The following is a 13,637-nucleotide window of genomic DNA, read 5'->3' as shown; positions in this document are numbered from 1 at the left end:
GATCCATAACAAATTACTATGGGAACAAATATCTCTGAATTAGAGAAATATTGGAACAAAGTTGTCTAATTAAGGCAAACAAATTGTTGCTTACTGAAATACGCTTTCAAACACACGTCACGTTGTACAGTGTCATTATGGCTATTAGCAGGGCTATATTTTGGCCTTTATAAATATTATTTTGGCCTTTTTTATTCAGATTACAACACTGTCGTGTTTTTGAAAAGTAAATAATCTCCAAAATATCGTTGTGTGTATATATAGCCTTCCCGCTGTGGATGTCTATTTCAGCACCGTTTAAATGCTGCTGTGAGACGAGCATGGAATTATTTTCCATTATATTCTTAAGATATGTGTTGACTGAGTATAAGCAAGTGATATCTGCTAAATCATCAAGTTAGGTTTCTCCAGAAATAAATAGATCTAAATAACAAACTGACTTTATTTACAAATTAGTGAGACTGTCGCAGTCTATGTTCAAGAATTGCCTTTTTATCGCTCACTCTAGGTTAAATGAAAACAGAATATCCAAAATATCTATTATTATTATTTAATTTAGAATTAGATAAAAAATACTCTTTTAAATATTCTCACAGATCCTAACGGAAAATGCCCCTTAGATATTAATTTAGAATCCTACAATCCTCTAAATGTAATTATTGGCGGAGAGTCACTTCATTGAAAAAAAAATGTTTTTAGATATACTGTGGACCTACCATAGGCGAAGTGAGTGTTGGTTACGCTACAATTAGTGTGGAAATGTTATGCCCGTTTAGATATTTAATTTAAAATCCTCTAATCCTCTTATGCTGTTGCCTACTGACCGTCACGCTGTACAGCGCCATATTTTCCAAACCATCCTAACGGAAACCCGGAGGGTTTCATTTTTAGTTTTTCTCGAATAGAAACACCATAATATTAATCAAATTAATTAAGCCAAATTTCTTAATCAATCCCATGTACCAAGGTTTTAAACTCTCTAGTAAAGCCAATATGGGAGTCTATCAAATGCTTCTCAAAGTTAACCTCTGGTGGTCAAACTAGTACATTAATGTTAAAAAATGGCAGACAATCGAATAGCGTGCCATAGAGTGCTGCAGCAGCCCGCAAGGTGTGCTGCAGTATGACACAACTTTTAAAGGAGGAACCACTGTTGATCTAGCTAGTGTCGTAGTGTACCCTTTCGTTCTTTAGGATATCTGGCTATAAGTCTATTTACTGGGGTTTTGTCTCCTACCTATTTGTACAGCAGCACTGACTGAAATGCATGTCGTTTTTTAGGATCTCTTCAAATGTAATTGAGTTTAAAAGTAAGGCAATATTGGTGAATCATAGAATGTGTTGACACTGTCGCTGAGGAACATCCCCTCCTAGAAAGAAACAGGCCATGTTTTGGATCTTGTCAAAACGTGACTTGAGAAAAGTGTACAGTATTTTGGCTGATTGCCTCGTGTGCCAGGTGACACGGGTCATGCTACTGTTAAGATGCCAACAGGCTGTCACTAACCTTAAGGAGCCACGGTCGGAAAGAATCATGCTTACCCTGGTGACTCCAATCACATGGTCCCTCCCGAGACCATCAGGGGAACTCTTGAGACGTTCCTGGGGTCGGTTACTGTTGGCCTGCCACGCTATGTCCATGGCACATTCCACAGCCAAGTCCCTGTCATAAGTAATAATCTGCCTCTGTGTGGACACCACCCTAATTATTGTACTGTTCTCTCGTTTTCTATGTAGCTTTACATACATACCGTATACAGCTTTATATTCTCTCTCGCCATCTTTGCGGTGGTCTATCATGTTTTATCTCTCTCTTTCCTCAATGTCACTCTGTTTTCTTGTATTCTTTCCCTTTCTGTCCCTGATTCCTGGTTCCTCTCCTCCATTGCCCTGGCTGCTCCTCCTGTGGTGTTAATTTATAGATCTATCAGGTTCAGAAGGTAGGATTCTTGTCCCACATTTTCTGTACTGTTTTTCAACTTTCATTATCATCTTGTCAGTAGTAAAGAATCATTTTCTGTTTTTTTTCTTCAATTTAGACATGCATCCCGGTATAAATGTTAGTTATTTGTTACAGTAATGTCTATGCAAATATAAAATCACCATGGTTTAGACTACATAGTACATATAGCTAGATAATAATGATTATTCGATGAGCTGTGAGTTTCCACCCTTCCTTCCTCTCCTCACACGCTCTTTCCTCAGAAATATTACGGCTTGGACAACAAATCAGACAAAGTAGACAGCGAATGGGGACACATCGAGCAATGGATGGTACAGTCAATAACAAGAATTAATCTTTGACAAACTAAGCGTTGTTAATGAATTAGCTGCACTAACAGTTGTGGAATAATAGCTTGTTTTGAATAATGCATGAAAGTAATTCACTCTCTTTCAGTCTTCAAAGCTGTTAATAATGCCAGAGAGGCAGCGGTATGTTGTGAATGTTCTTAGCCATGGGGAATAGCTGAGATTTAAAAAAGGGCTTTCCTCTTAAACCTATATGGCATTTGCTTTTCTTTTTTTTTAGAGCCTTTTGTGTGCAATATAACTTTAGCTTACAGGTTAGAGCGGATTGTTGATTTATAAGGCCGCACATCTAATGATAATCCACAGAAATGATGTGCATGTTGAATGGGTTTTGGATCTGCATGTCCTATCCCTTTTCGTGTAGACTGCCTGGGTTTTGATGATCCCCTTGACTGCCAAGCGACGGTCTTATTCTTGCAGTTTTCCTGGATGGTTCAGACTGGACACTGTGTGACATATGTCTCTCCTGTCATATTGTGTTTTTAAAAGACAAATGCTGAATTATGTGAAGGTAATGGGAAACAATAACGAGTAACCAACCACAGCATGTGATGAAAGCTACAGTTGCAGGACAGGAACGAATCTCTGTCCTGTCTGTGTAACCATGTCTGCTTGAGTGGTTGGGTGACAGGATCAGTATCCATGGCCACAGTGATGTGATGAACTGCAGGCATGGCTGCTTAGGGAATGAATGCAGTGCACTTGACCATTGAGAATTGTTCACTTTCAAAGGTTAGCAGGCAATTACCCTTCACTTTCAATTCTCCTCAGTTTAATAGCCACAGTTGAATTGGAAAAAGTGTGCATACATGCTAGAAGTCCTCCTTTGGAATAATGGTGTGTGAGTTTTTGCACGTAAGTGTGCCCTTGTTGCGAGTTTGAATTTGTTTGGGTGCTTGCTGAAACCCCTCTCGAATGTGCCTTTATGAACATCAATGTTGACATTGTCCTAAGTGTTTCATCCTTCTCCTGTCATTTGAACCTTGACCTCTACCTGTCCTATTTTCCTTTTTCATTCCTCCAGGAGGACAGTGAGAGGTACTCACGCCCCACACAGAGACATACTTCGGTGTGTATTCCTCTCCTCCTATCATCCACCTTCTCTCTTTGCAACTTCCCGTCTCCATCTGACAAAAGCAACTTTCATTTCTTTGAACCGTGACTTGATACCTTGGGAACTCAGGTGCTGGAGAGTCACAATGTCAGCTGGCTTTTGTTCAAGTGACGATGATATTTGTTTCCTATCAGTCAATACACTCCAAGGTCCAATATCCAATCCATACTAGGATACTATTTAGTATGGGTTGATCGGCAATATTTTGACTTATATCATATAGTATGCTTGTTGGGATAAACGGTGAGGTCTGAAATTATTGACACCCTTGATATAGATGAGCAAAAATTACTGTATAAAATAAATAATTCAAATACTGAGTTATATTGGGGGAAATAATTTTATACTAATACATTTTCTCAGAGAAATAAATGTTTAACAAGTAATACTGTTTTTCTCTAACAGATAAGGGTTCAAATTGTTGACACCCCTGTTTTCAATACCTTACCTTGGTAGGATAACGGCACTGAGCCATTTTCTAAAATGTCTTATGAGTTGGAGAACACATTGGGACCATTCCTATATACAGAATCCTTCCAGATCCTTGATATCCTTTGTCTGTTCCTATGAACTGCTCTCTTCAATTCAATGGGTTTCTGGTCTGGATACTGAGATGGCCATTACAAATTGTTGATTTTATGACCAATTAACAATTCATTTGTGGGTGTGTTTGGGGTTATTTTCTTGCGGGAAGATCCACCAAGTTTCAATCGGGTTTGTGCCTAAAATGTCCTGGTGCTGGGTAAAGTTCATGATGCCATTGACCTTAACAAGGGCCCCGGGACCAGTGTAAGCAAAATAGGCGCATAACATCAAATAATCACCACCATGTTTTACGGGATTATTTTCTGCTCATGTATTCTCATTTTGATGCCAAAGCCAACGCTGGTGTTTCCTAAATAGCATTGGCACTTGGATTGGACCTGGTGCTTTGGTCAGATTACCTGAAAATAGAAACCCATTGAAAACCTGTGGTTTGAATTGAGGAGGGCAGTCCATAAGTGCAGACAAAGGATCTAGAAGGATTCTGTATGGAGGAATGGTCTAAAATCCCTCCCAATATGTTATCCAACTCAAACTTTTTAGAAAGAGGCTCAGTGTCGTTATCCTTAAGGTGAAGTATTGAAAACAGAGGTGTCAATAATTTTAACCCCTACCTTTTTTGAGATGATAAAAAAAATATTACTTGTTAAAGACATGAATTGGAACTTTAGCGGCGACTAAGTGTTTTTCAAACCTCACGTTTTGGGCTGAATGTGTCATTGTGAGGTTCATAATACAGTAATTCTGCATCTCAATTAGCCACAAAATCCCTAGTTTGAAAGCGACTGTTTTTCATGAAACTGTGCAGTGCTTTTTACCTCGCGTGTGCCAGCCCCCTAGCAATTCAAGTTCTAGCCAATGAGGTTCAGCCCTTCGCCATTTGAGTGACATCTAGCAAGAGGCACATCATATACCCAGAGCAGAGCGAAATAAAGAGCAATGACGTGGTGCACATATCTGCACATGTGATGTGGGTACACACTTTTCGGGGACCACTTTTGGCTCGTGAGCGCTACTTTCAGAACTACTGGCTAAAAAGTATACGAAAGTACCGGAGAATCTCCTCAAACATCTCTTTACCTGAGCAATTGTATTATAAAATAGTATCATTTCCCAATCTTTTTGAGCATACAATATAGCTCAGTATAGTAATTATCATTTTTGCTAAGGGTGCCAATAATTCACACACTGTCATTCAGTGTGGCCCACTCTGACTCCACTGCCCTGGGCCATTGTGCTGTGTTCTCAGGCACATAATCTGGTTTGTACAGCCAGTCTGGGGAGCACAGAGAAAGAGGTCACAGTCAAGTCATTTACAGACGGAGGGGAGAGATTTCATTTCTGCGGTGTTTCAGTGAACCATGTTAAACACCAGGGTTGGGGTGAAATTACATTTCAATTCATGGAGTAAATTGAAATTCAAGTTTCCTCATTGTATCAAAAAATTAATTGGAATTTTTGTTTGTTAATTTGACTGTGAAACCACATATTGAATCTTTTCCCAAGTACAGATGTTGTACTGGACAATCGAAGAACATCTACTTAATTGTTTTGTTTCCCACACAGATCTCAGACGATGATGAGCGGATGTCTGTGGGCAGCCGAGGCAGTGTGAGGGTCAGTATCACTCTAACGCTGACATCTTTTGTTTTCAATTCAATTGCAGAATTTCTGACTATTGGTAAAGAGGCTGAGGTAGAAGTTGCCCCTAAACACAGGTCTTGGATCAGATTTTCCAGTTACAAATCCTAACTGAAACCATTAGGGACAGTAAAACCAGTGGTTAGGGCAATTTCTACCAACTTGCATAAAGAGGTAAGCATGTGTGTTTCCATAGCTGCTCAGAAGGGGTAACAAGTACAACCATCACTTGGTACATAAACACTTGGTGATGATGCTCTTATGTCTTTGAGCAGTCGGATCTTGATGCAATAGGGGCCTACGGAAGAGGGGTAAGACTTAACCTGCTGTGAGATTAACCTGGAGTGGTCATCTAACCCTACTGCATCCCATAATGGTCTTTATGTCAGTTTTTAGTAACAACATGTAGTTGTTAGTTTACCATTTAAACTCTTCAGAACAAGGCAACGATGAAGTACCAAAACATGTCAGTCCTCTTTTTTGAGAAAATTAAGCATACCAGGATCACGCACCAACCATATAATTTTGTCCCTTAGCGACAGCAGAATAGTTTCACAGGAAAGCCTACAAATTATTTGGTAGATGTTGGTTCAGTATTTACGTTGTTAACTCATCAGTTTGATTAACTGCAGATGTGAAAGTTACTAATCGTGGTTTAATGTGTGTTGGGAAGATTGCAATGCATTGTTAACCTACAGTCCTTTAAAGATGCAGCGTTACTGCGGTGCAGCTTGCATGGTCTTTCAGAATTCTATGGTACGTTATTTAAATGTGAACCACTGGTACCATTAATGCTTGTTAGTGCTAGTTTGACCACCAGAGGGCATCTTTGAGAAGTATTTGATAGCCTTCAATAGTGGCTGTACTAGTGAATGCTGACACACGGGAGACCGGGGTTCAATTCCACGACGGGGAGGAAGGAGTAGGCTGTCCTTGAAAATAAGATTTTGTTCTTAACCGACTTGCCTAGTTAAATAAAGGTTACACTAAGAGCATAACATTTCAACACCCTAATTGTATAATTGTAGTCTAACCAATACCCAAACGAAGATTCAGTGAAGATAAAAATATCATTGATTGATCAAGACCAGTCCCCAAAGCTTGTCTCAGAGCAGTGGGAAACAGTGCTAAAATAGTTTTAGGCTTTTCCTTCAAATCCTGTTGCTTCTAACTTCAATATACTCTTTAAATAAGACCTACACCACTTTTAACAGCACATTGCTCAACACTAGTGAGACTCATGTTGCCTATGATAGGCCTACAGTATATGGAATAATATGACATGACTCTCCGGCAATAATTACAAATAAAGGATAATTCTGTAATTCAGTGATATTTATTACCATGGTAATTCGTTATGGATCCATAACTAAATACACATCGGCATTTTGAAAGTTTTTTTTAATCATTATTTTATTAATGAAAGCATAAAGATGCCATTATTAGTTACATTGTCTTAGTTTGAACGTGCAGACTGGCACTAAGAACAGAACAGCGGGAACGTTTCCCTAGTCAGCGCCATTATTCGTGCAATGCCCCTTAAATATTTTGGAGACTATTGTTTTCAAATAACGTAAAATGAGTGAGGTAAAATACCATTCTTGAACATGGTGTGAGACATTGTTACTAATTTGTAAATAAGGCCAGTTGGTTATTTATAATTTATTTCTGTTTGTAGAGGGGGAGAAACCTAAGGTAATCTCATGGGTCTCCCAGTCGAGGCCGGCACAGGTATTGAACCAGCATCTGTAGGAACACAGCTGTTTTAGACCGTTGCACCACTCAGGCGCTGTACAATGTGACCGGCCGGGAGTGGCCTACAGTACTACAGTAAGAGCAAAATAATCCTAACAAAATAAAAACCTTAGTGTAACAAGTTTTCGTAAGTAATACTGAAGTAGTGCAGAATTATCAGTTTCTATTTAGGTTTATGTCGCCCATTCATTGTCAGTTAGAGACACAGTAGGACCCAAAAGCATAATCAGTGCTCTAACTGTGTGCTCTAACTGTGTCTGTGTATGTCACAAACGTTAGCATAGACGACTTATTGTAGCGTGTTGTTCAGACATGGTGTGTACTCTGGAGAATGTTGACATGGCTGTGTGACACAAAGCCTGACTATTTGACGTTTGTGTTCTAAAGTTGAGTTGAATGTTATATTTAACAATAAGGCCTGAGGGATGTGGTATATTGGCCATATACCACAAACCCCCAAGGTACCTTAATGCTATTATAAACTGGTTACCAATGTAATTAGAGCAGTAAAAATAACTTTTGTCATATCCGTGGTATACGGTCTGATATACCACGGCTGTCAGCCAATCAGCATTCAGGGCTCGAACTACCCATCTGAACCACTAATGATTGCCCCTCCTGAGGCAGGTGCTTCAATGCTTAATAACCCTAAACAAGCACTTGTCTTACATGTTTATTTAATCAAACCATAATTAGCTTGTTTGGTTATATTACAGCGTCATCTTGGGTGTTAGTATGGTTAATTTTTTCAGTGGACAACTATGTTTGTCCCTGGCTAGTGCCATGGAGTAAATCGACTTATAGAGCTGGCTAGCCTGACTGCCAACTGTCTGTTCCAAAACAAACACAAGTTGCATCATAAATGGCACCCTATTCCTTTTATAGTGACTACTTTTGACCAGGGCCCATAGGGATCTGTTCAAAAGTAGTGCACTATATAGCGAATCGGGTGCCATTTGGGACTTAGACACCGCCTCAGAACTATTTTAGGCACTGTTGTCTGAGTTCTCATAGAGAAATGTTTTATGGTGAGTAATCATGGAAAATACCGTAGTGTTAAAGAACTGTAGTTAAATGAGAAATAAGTCCTTAAAGGGAGACGCAAGTTTTTAAAACCGAAAAAGGTTGCGAGTTTGGGGTTTTCTTGAATGCTGCAATGGTTTGCATGTTTGACCCAAACAAGAAAGTAATGTGTGTCTTTATCAGTTTGGTGGTGATGGGAATCCATCCACAGTTTTTATGCTGTATAAAAATCATGGCAACTGTGATGGAAACAGGAAGTTTTATAAATGCTGACAGATCATTTGTTCTCTCAACAATCTTTTTGTATCCTGAAAATGTATTATGCGAGACATGGCAATAGTCACATAGTGTATAATCCTCCCACTACAACTCTGGAAACTAATGCAGTTCATTAGGCTACAGATTAAATTAATTATGATGAACTTGACAGGGTGGTGAAAGTGCACGGTGATCTAGATTAAGGTGACCAGATTTCTGAAATTAAAACCGGGGACATTTCCAGTTCGGCGGTCAATATATCATTAAAATATCCAATGTTATTATCTATGAAATTAAAAAGGGGGATAATTCCGGTTTCATGTATTTAGTCTAACAGGCACATTGTGAAACAGAGAAAACAACTATACTACAGAAACACTACAGACAAGACAGAACTGTCCGAACAGCCATTCAGTGGTCCTGGTAGTCTGGGTAGACTAAGAGCAGAAGAGAACATGAGCAAAATTGAAAAAACAGACAATGGTATATGTGAAATACTTAACATAATACAGACATAAGATGCTGATGAGATTGGTAACTACATAATATACTTATACCAACCTAATCTGTATATTTCTCAGAAGAATGCATTTTCTTCAAAATTGTTCTGTCTTTGGCCAGCTTCTCCATGAACTCCTGGCAGGTGAGGTTAAAGTTTGTCTTCACAATAAGCATGGCCTTGATGGTAGGAACAGTGAACCTATTTCTTGCTGCTGTCCATATATCATTAATTTGGGAGAACACTCTCTCGACTGGTCCATTACTACCAGGTAAGCATATGACCACTAAAGGTCGACCGATTTAATTGGAATGGCGATTAATTAGGGCTGATTTCAAGTTTTCATAACAATCGGAAATCGGTATTTTTGGACACCAATTTGGCCAATTTTTTAAAGATTTTTTTTTACAAATTTATTTATCCTTTATTTAACTAGGCAAGTCAGTTAAGAACACGTTCTTATTTTCAATGACGGCCTAGGAACGGTGGGTTAACTACCTTGTTCAGGGGCAGAATGACAGATTTTTACCTTGTCAGCTTGGGGATTCAATCTTGCAACCTTACAGTTAACTAGTCCAACGCTCTACGAGCCTTAGGTCATTAATATGGTCGAATCCGGAAACTATCATCTCGAAAACAAAACATTTATTCTTTCAGTGATATACGGAACCTACTGTATTTTATCTAACGGGTTGCATCCATAAGTCTAAATATTCCTGTTACATTGCACAACCTTCAATGTTATGTCATAATTATGTAAAATTCTGGCAAATTAGTTTGCAACGAGCCAGGCCTCCCAAACTGCTGCATTTACCCTGACTCTGTTGCTAGGAAGTGGCACAAAGAAATTCATGTTAGCAGGCAATATTAACTAAATATGCAGGTTTAAAAATATATAGTTGTGTATTGACTGTAAGAAAGGCATTTATGGTTATGTGTAGTTAACTAGTGATTATGATTGATTGTTTTTTGTAAGATAAGTTTAATGCTAGCTAGCAACTTACCTTGACTTCTTACTGCATTCTCGTAACAGGCAGGCTCCTCGTGGAGTGCAATGAGGCAGGTGGTTAGAGCGTTGGACTAGTTAACCGTAAGGTTGCAAGATTGAATCCCTGAGCTGAGAAGGTAAAAATCTGTCGTTCTGCCCCTGAACAAGGCAGTTAACCCACCGTTCCTAGGCTGTCATTGAAAATGAGAATGTGTTCTTAACTGACTTGCCTAATTAAATAAAGGTGTAAAAAAAATCGGCCAAATCGGTGTCCAAAAATACCGATTTCCGATTGTTATGAAAACTTGAAATCGGCCCTAATTAATCGGCCAACCTCTAATATTTATATCCAAAAATCTCAGTTTACATTGGCGTGTTATGTTCAGTAATGTTTTGCTTCCAGAGAGCCACATCAATTTACAGAAATACTCATAATAAACATTGATAAAAGATGCAAGTGTTATACATGGAATTAAAGATCTACTTCTCCTTAATGCAACTGCTGTGTCAGATTTTAAAAAAGGTTTACGGAAAAAGCACACCATGCAATAATCTGAGCACAGCGATCAGGCACCAAAACAAGCCACCTACCAAGTTGTGGAGTCAAAAATAGCATTATAAATATTCACTTACCTTTGAACTTCATCAGAATGCACTCCCAGGAATCCCAGTTCCACAATAAATGTTGGTTTTGTTCGATCAAGTCCATCATTTATGTCCAAATACCTCCTTTCTGGTTGCGCGTTTAGTTCACAAATCCATATTCATGAGGCGCAGGCACTTAGTCCAGACAAAGTCAAAAGTTATATTACAGTTCGTAGAAACATGTCAAACGATGTATAGAATCAATCTTTAGAATGTTTTTAACATAAATCTTCAAAAATGATTCAACCGGACAATTCCTTTTGTCTTTAGAAATTAGAAGGAACGCAGCTCTCACGGCCGCGTGCATGATTTAGCTCATGGCATTCTGCCAGACCCCTTAGTCGAACAGCTCTTATTCGCTCCCCCTTCACAGTAGAAGCCTGAAGCAAGGTTCTAAAGACTGTTGACATCTTGTGGAAGCCTTGGGAAGTGCAATCAGACCAAATTTACACTATCTTGGATAGGCAAAGACTTAACCTACAAACCTCAGATTTCCCACTTCCTGGTTGGATTTTTTTCTCAGGTTTTTGCCTGCCATATGAGTTATGTTATACTCACAGACATTATTCAAACAGTTTTAGAAACTTCTGAGTGTTTTCTATTAAAGTCTACTAATAATATGCATATCTTAGCTTCTGGGCCTGAGTCGCAGGCAGTTTATTCTGGGCACCTTATTAATCCAAGCTACTCAATACTGCCCCCCAGCCATAAGAAGTTAACGCACAGTTAAAAATGGGGACTTTTCCAGGGACAGCTCCAGCCGGGGACAGGCCACCAAAAACAGGGACGTCACCCTAATCTAGATGCTCCTTTCCAATAAATATCGAGGGTCTTATTCTAGTGACATGATGGATCGATGCTTGACTGCCGTTTGACAAATACAAATATTCTTATCCATACTAATCTCATGTAGACTTGCCTACCCGCACTGGATCTGCGAGCTGTTGGCTAGAGAGCACGTGTCAAGATCAGAGGAGGCACATTTAGCTATTTAACGCAACAGTTCTTGTGACAAAACTATTGGTCGAGTTGATTTGTATTCACTACATGAAAATTGAAGCGAAAAAAGTAAATCGCACACTGATTTTTATCTGCAACAAGTCAGTTCTGTGGAAACGCACCATTTGTGGGAAAATGTGCATGTTTTCTTTTTGTGGATTTTAGAATATCCATATTAAAATCTGTTGCCATTTGGATGGAAATCTAGACACTGAGGCAAATGCAAGGTGTCTTCCTCCCATCCTGCCTTGCACGTGTTGTATTTTTTTCTGTGACATTAATTTGACATGTCACTAATTAGTGGGTGTGGCTCCACGTATACTGTTTCCATGATTTCTTTTCCCATGGGCGCGAAAGGTGTCCTGACACACACCTTTACCCGCCTCCTCAATCCCCCTCTCCCATGGCTCCTCCTCACTTTCACAGGAGAAGGACAAGAAGTCCAAGAAAAAGAAGAAACACAAAGACAAACACAAAGATCGTGACGTATGTAAAGACTGTGACCTTTTAAGAATAGCCCAAATTGAAAAATGATTGCAGTTTTGTTGCTCATTTGCATGTGTTCTGTCCCTTACAGAGCAACGGCTATGACAATGAGTACAGTACTATATCCAGTCGGGTTAGTAGTGCCTTTTAACCTGTAGTACCCGGCTAGTGTCCAGCAGGGTGAATGGATGAATGCCAATAGGTTCAAGTGGACATGTTTAAAGTTGACTTCAGTTAAATGATTTCAGACGAAATGTGTGTGTTTTAGTACGTACGCATTGAGAGAATTTCAGGATACTGTGGTTTTCTTACCACACAATTCAATACTGTTTGTTTCCGTATTCCTTATTCCATCAGTCCATTGTTTATATTGACAAAGGTCATTCTTGACCACATTGAACTATTCCAAGATACTTTCTTGACTGTTTCGTTTTGTTCAAATTTGGCTTCAGTGAGGGTAGTTATGGTTATTCTTTTGCAGGCAGAGGGGTGCTATTTAGCATGGTGTGCTGTAGTTAAGTGCCTTGCAGTTAATTAGGCTTTATCTCCCTCTCCTCTTCGCCCACTCTCAGAGCTCCAGACTCGGTGATGAGAGCACTAGCAGGGTCTCTCGCTCGTCCAGACTAGATCTGCAGCCGGTGGGTTCCCGCTCTTCCTCTCTCCCTCTCTCTTTTGGAGTTCTGGCAATAGCCCTACTGCCTTTATTCTACTAATAAGGAACCATTTTTATATTCAATCAATTGATCTGTATAAGATTGAAAGCGGAACTTGCGGAGGTAACTCTAAGGGCTTGAATTGAGGCAAAAAAGTGGTCTGTTTGGTAGCCATCTTTGCTTTAATGTTGATGTAGACACCAGGGGTTCTCTCTCTCCTCACCCACTCTCAGAGCTCCGGACTCAGTGATGAGAGCATTAGCAAGGTCTCTCGCTCCTCCAGACTGGACCTGCAACCGGTGGGTGTTGTGTGACTGACTGTGCATTAACACTTTGGCGTTAACTACTGAATGCTGGATCCCAATTCTGACCCCAAATGTGTTTAGCGATATGTACTGTACCAGTCAAAAGTTTGGCCACACCTACTCATTCAAGGGTTTTTCTTTATTTTTACTACTTTCTACATTGTAGAATAATAGTGAAGACATCAACAATATGAAATAACACATATGTAATCATGTAGTAACCAAAAAAGTGTTAAACAAATCAAAATATATTTGAAATTCTTCAAAGTAGCCACCTTTGCCTTGATGACAGCTTTGCACACTCTTGGGATTATTTTACAATGTAGAAAATCATCAAAATAAAGAAACCCTTGAATGAGTAGGTCCAAACTTTTGACTGGTACTGTATATCTTACTTCATACTCACTCGTCTACTAAC

The 13,637-nt window shown here is 39.3% G+C and overlaps 1 protein-coding gene across 21 annotated transcripts in view; it reads left to right on the top strand.

The window, feature by feature from the left end:
• Positions 1 to 13,637, top strand: part of LOC112225077 (leucine-rich repeat flightless-interacting protein 2) — a 79,614-nt gene that overhangs the window by 44,556 nt on the left and 21,421 nt on the right. For 10 of the 21 annotated variants that reach the window (XM_024388689.2, XM_024388681.2, XM_024388678.2 and 7 more), the window contains exons 3-11: positions 1,923 to 1,940; positions 2,206 to 2,274; positions 3,335 to 3,379; positions 5,534 to 5,584; positions 5,884 to 5,919; positions 12,202 to 12,261; positions 12,353 to 12,394; positions 12,834 to 12,899; positions 13,148 to 13,213. The exons of 4 other annotated variants lie outside the window; for them this stretch is intronic. In XM_024388689.2, the coding sequence (XP_024244457.1) occupies positions 1,923 to 1,940; positions 2,206 to 2,274; positions 3,335 to 3,379; positions 5,534 to 5,584; positions 5,884 to 5,919; positions 12,202 to 12,261; positions 12,353 to 12,394; positions 12,834 to 12,899; positions 13,148 to 13,213 (453 nt within the window). Of the gene's footprint in view, positions 1 to 1,922; positions 1,941 to 2,205; positions 2,275 to 2,901; positions 3,043 to 3,334; positions 3,380 to 5,533; positions 5,585 to 5,883; positions 5,920 to 12,201; positions 12,262 to 12,352; positions 12,395 to 12,833; positions 12,900 to 13,147; positions 13,214 to 13,637 lie in introns of those variants that run through there. 7 more of the 21 variants (XM_024388671.2, XM_024388679.2, XM_024388675.2 and 4 more) reach the window with 7 other exon arrangements.

The sequence above is a fragment of the Oncorhynchus tshawytscha genome, linkage group LG26 (assembly GCF_018296145.1).
Source record: "Oncorhynchus tshawytscha isolate Ot180627B linkage group LG26, Otsh_v2.0, whole genome shotgun sequence".
Lineage (NCBI taxonomy): Eukaryota > Metazoa > Chordata > Actinopteri > Salmoniformes > Salmonidae > Oncorhynchus > Oncorhynchus tshawytscha.
The sequence above is the reverse complement of the archived record's forward strand: the minus strand, read 5'-3'. Positions and strand labels throughout refer to the sequence as shown.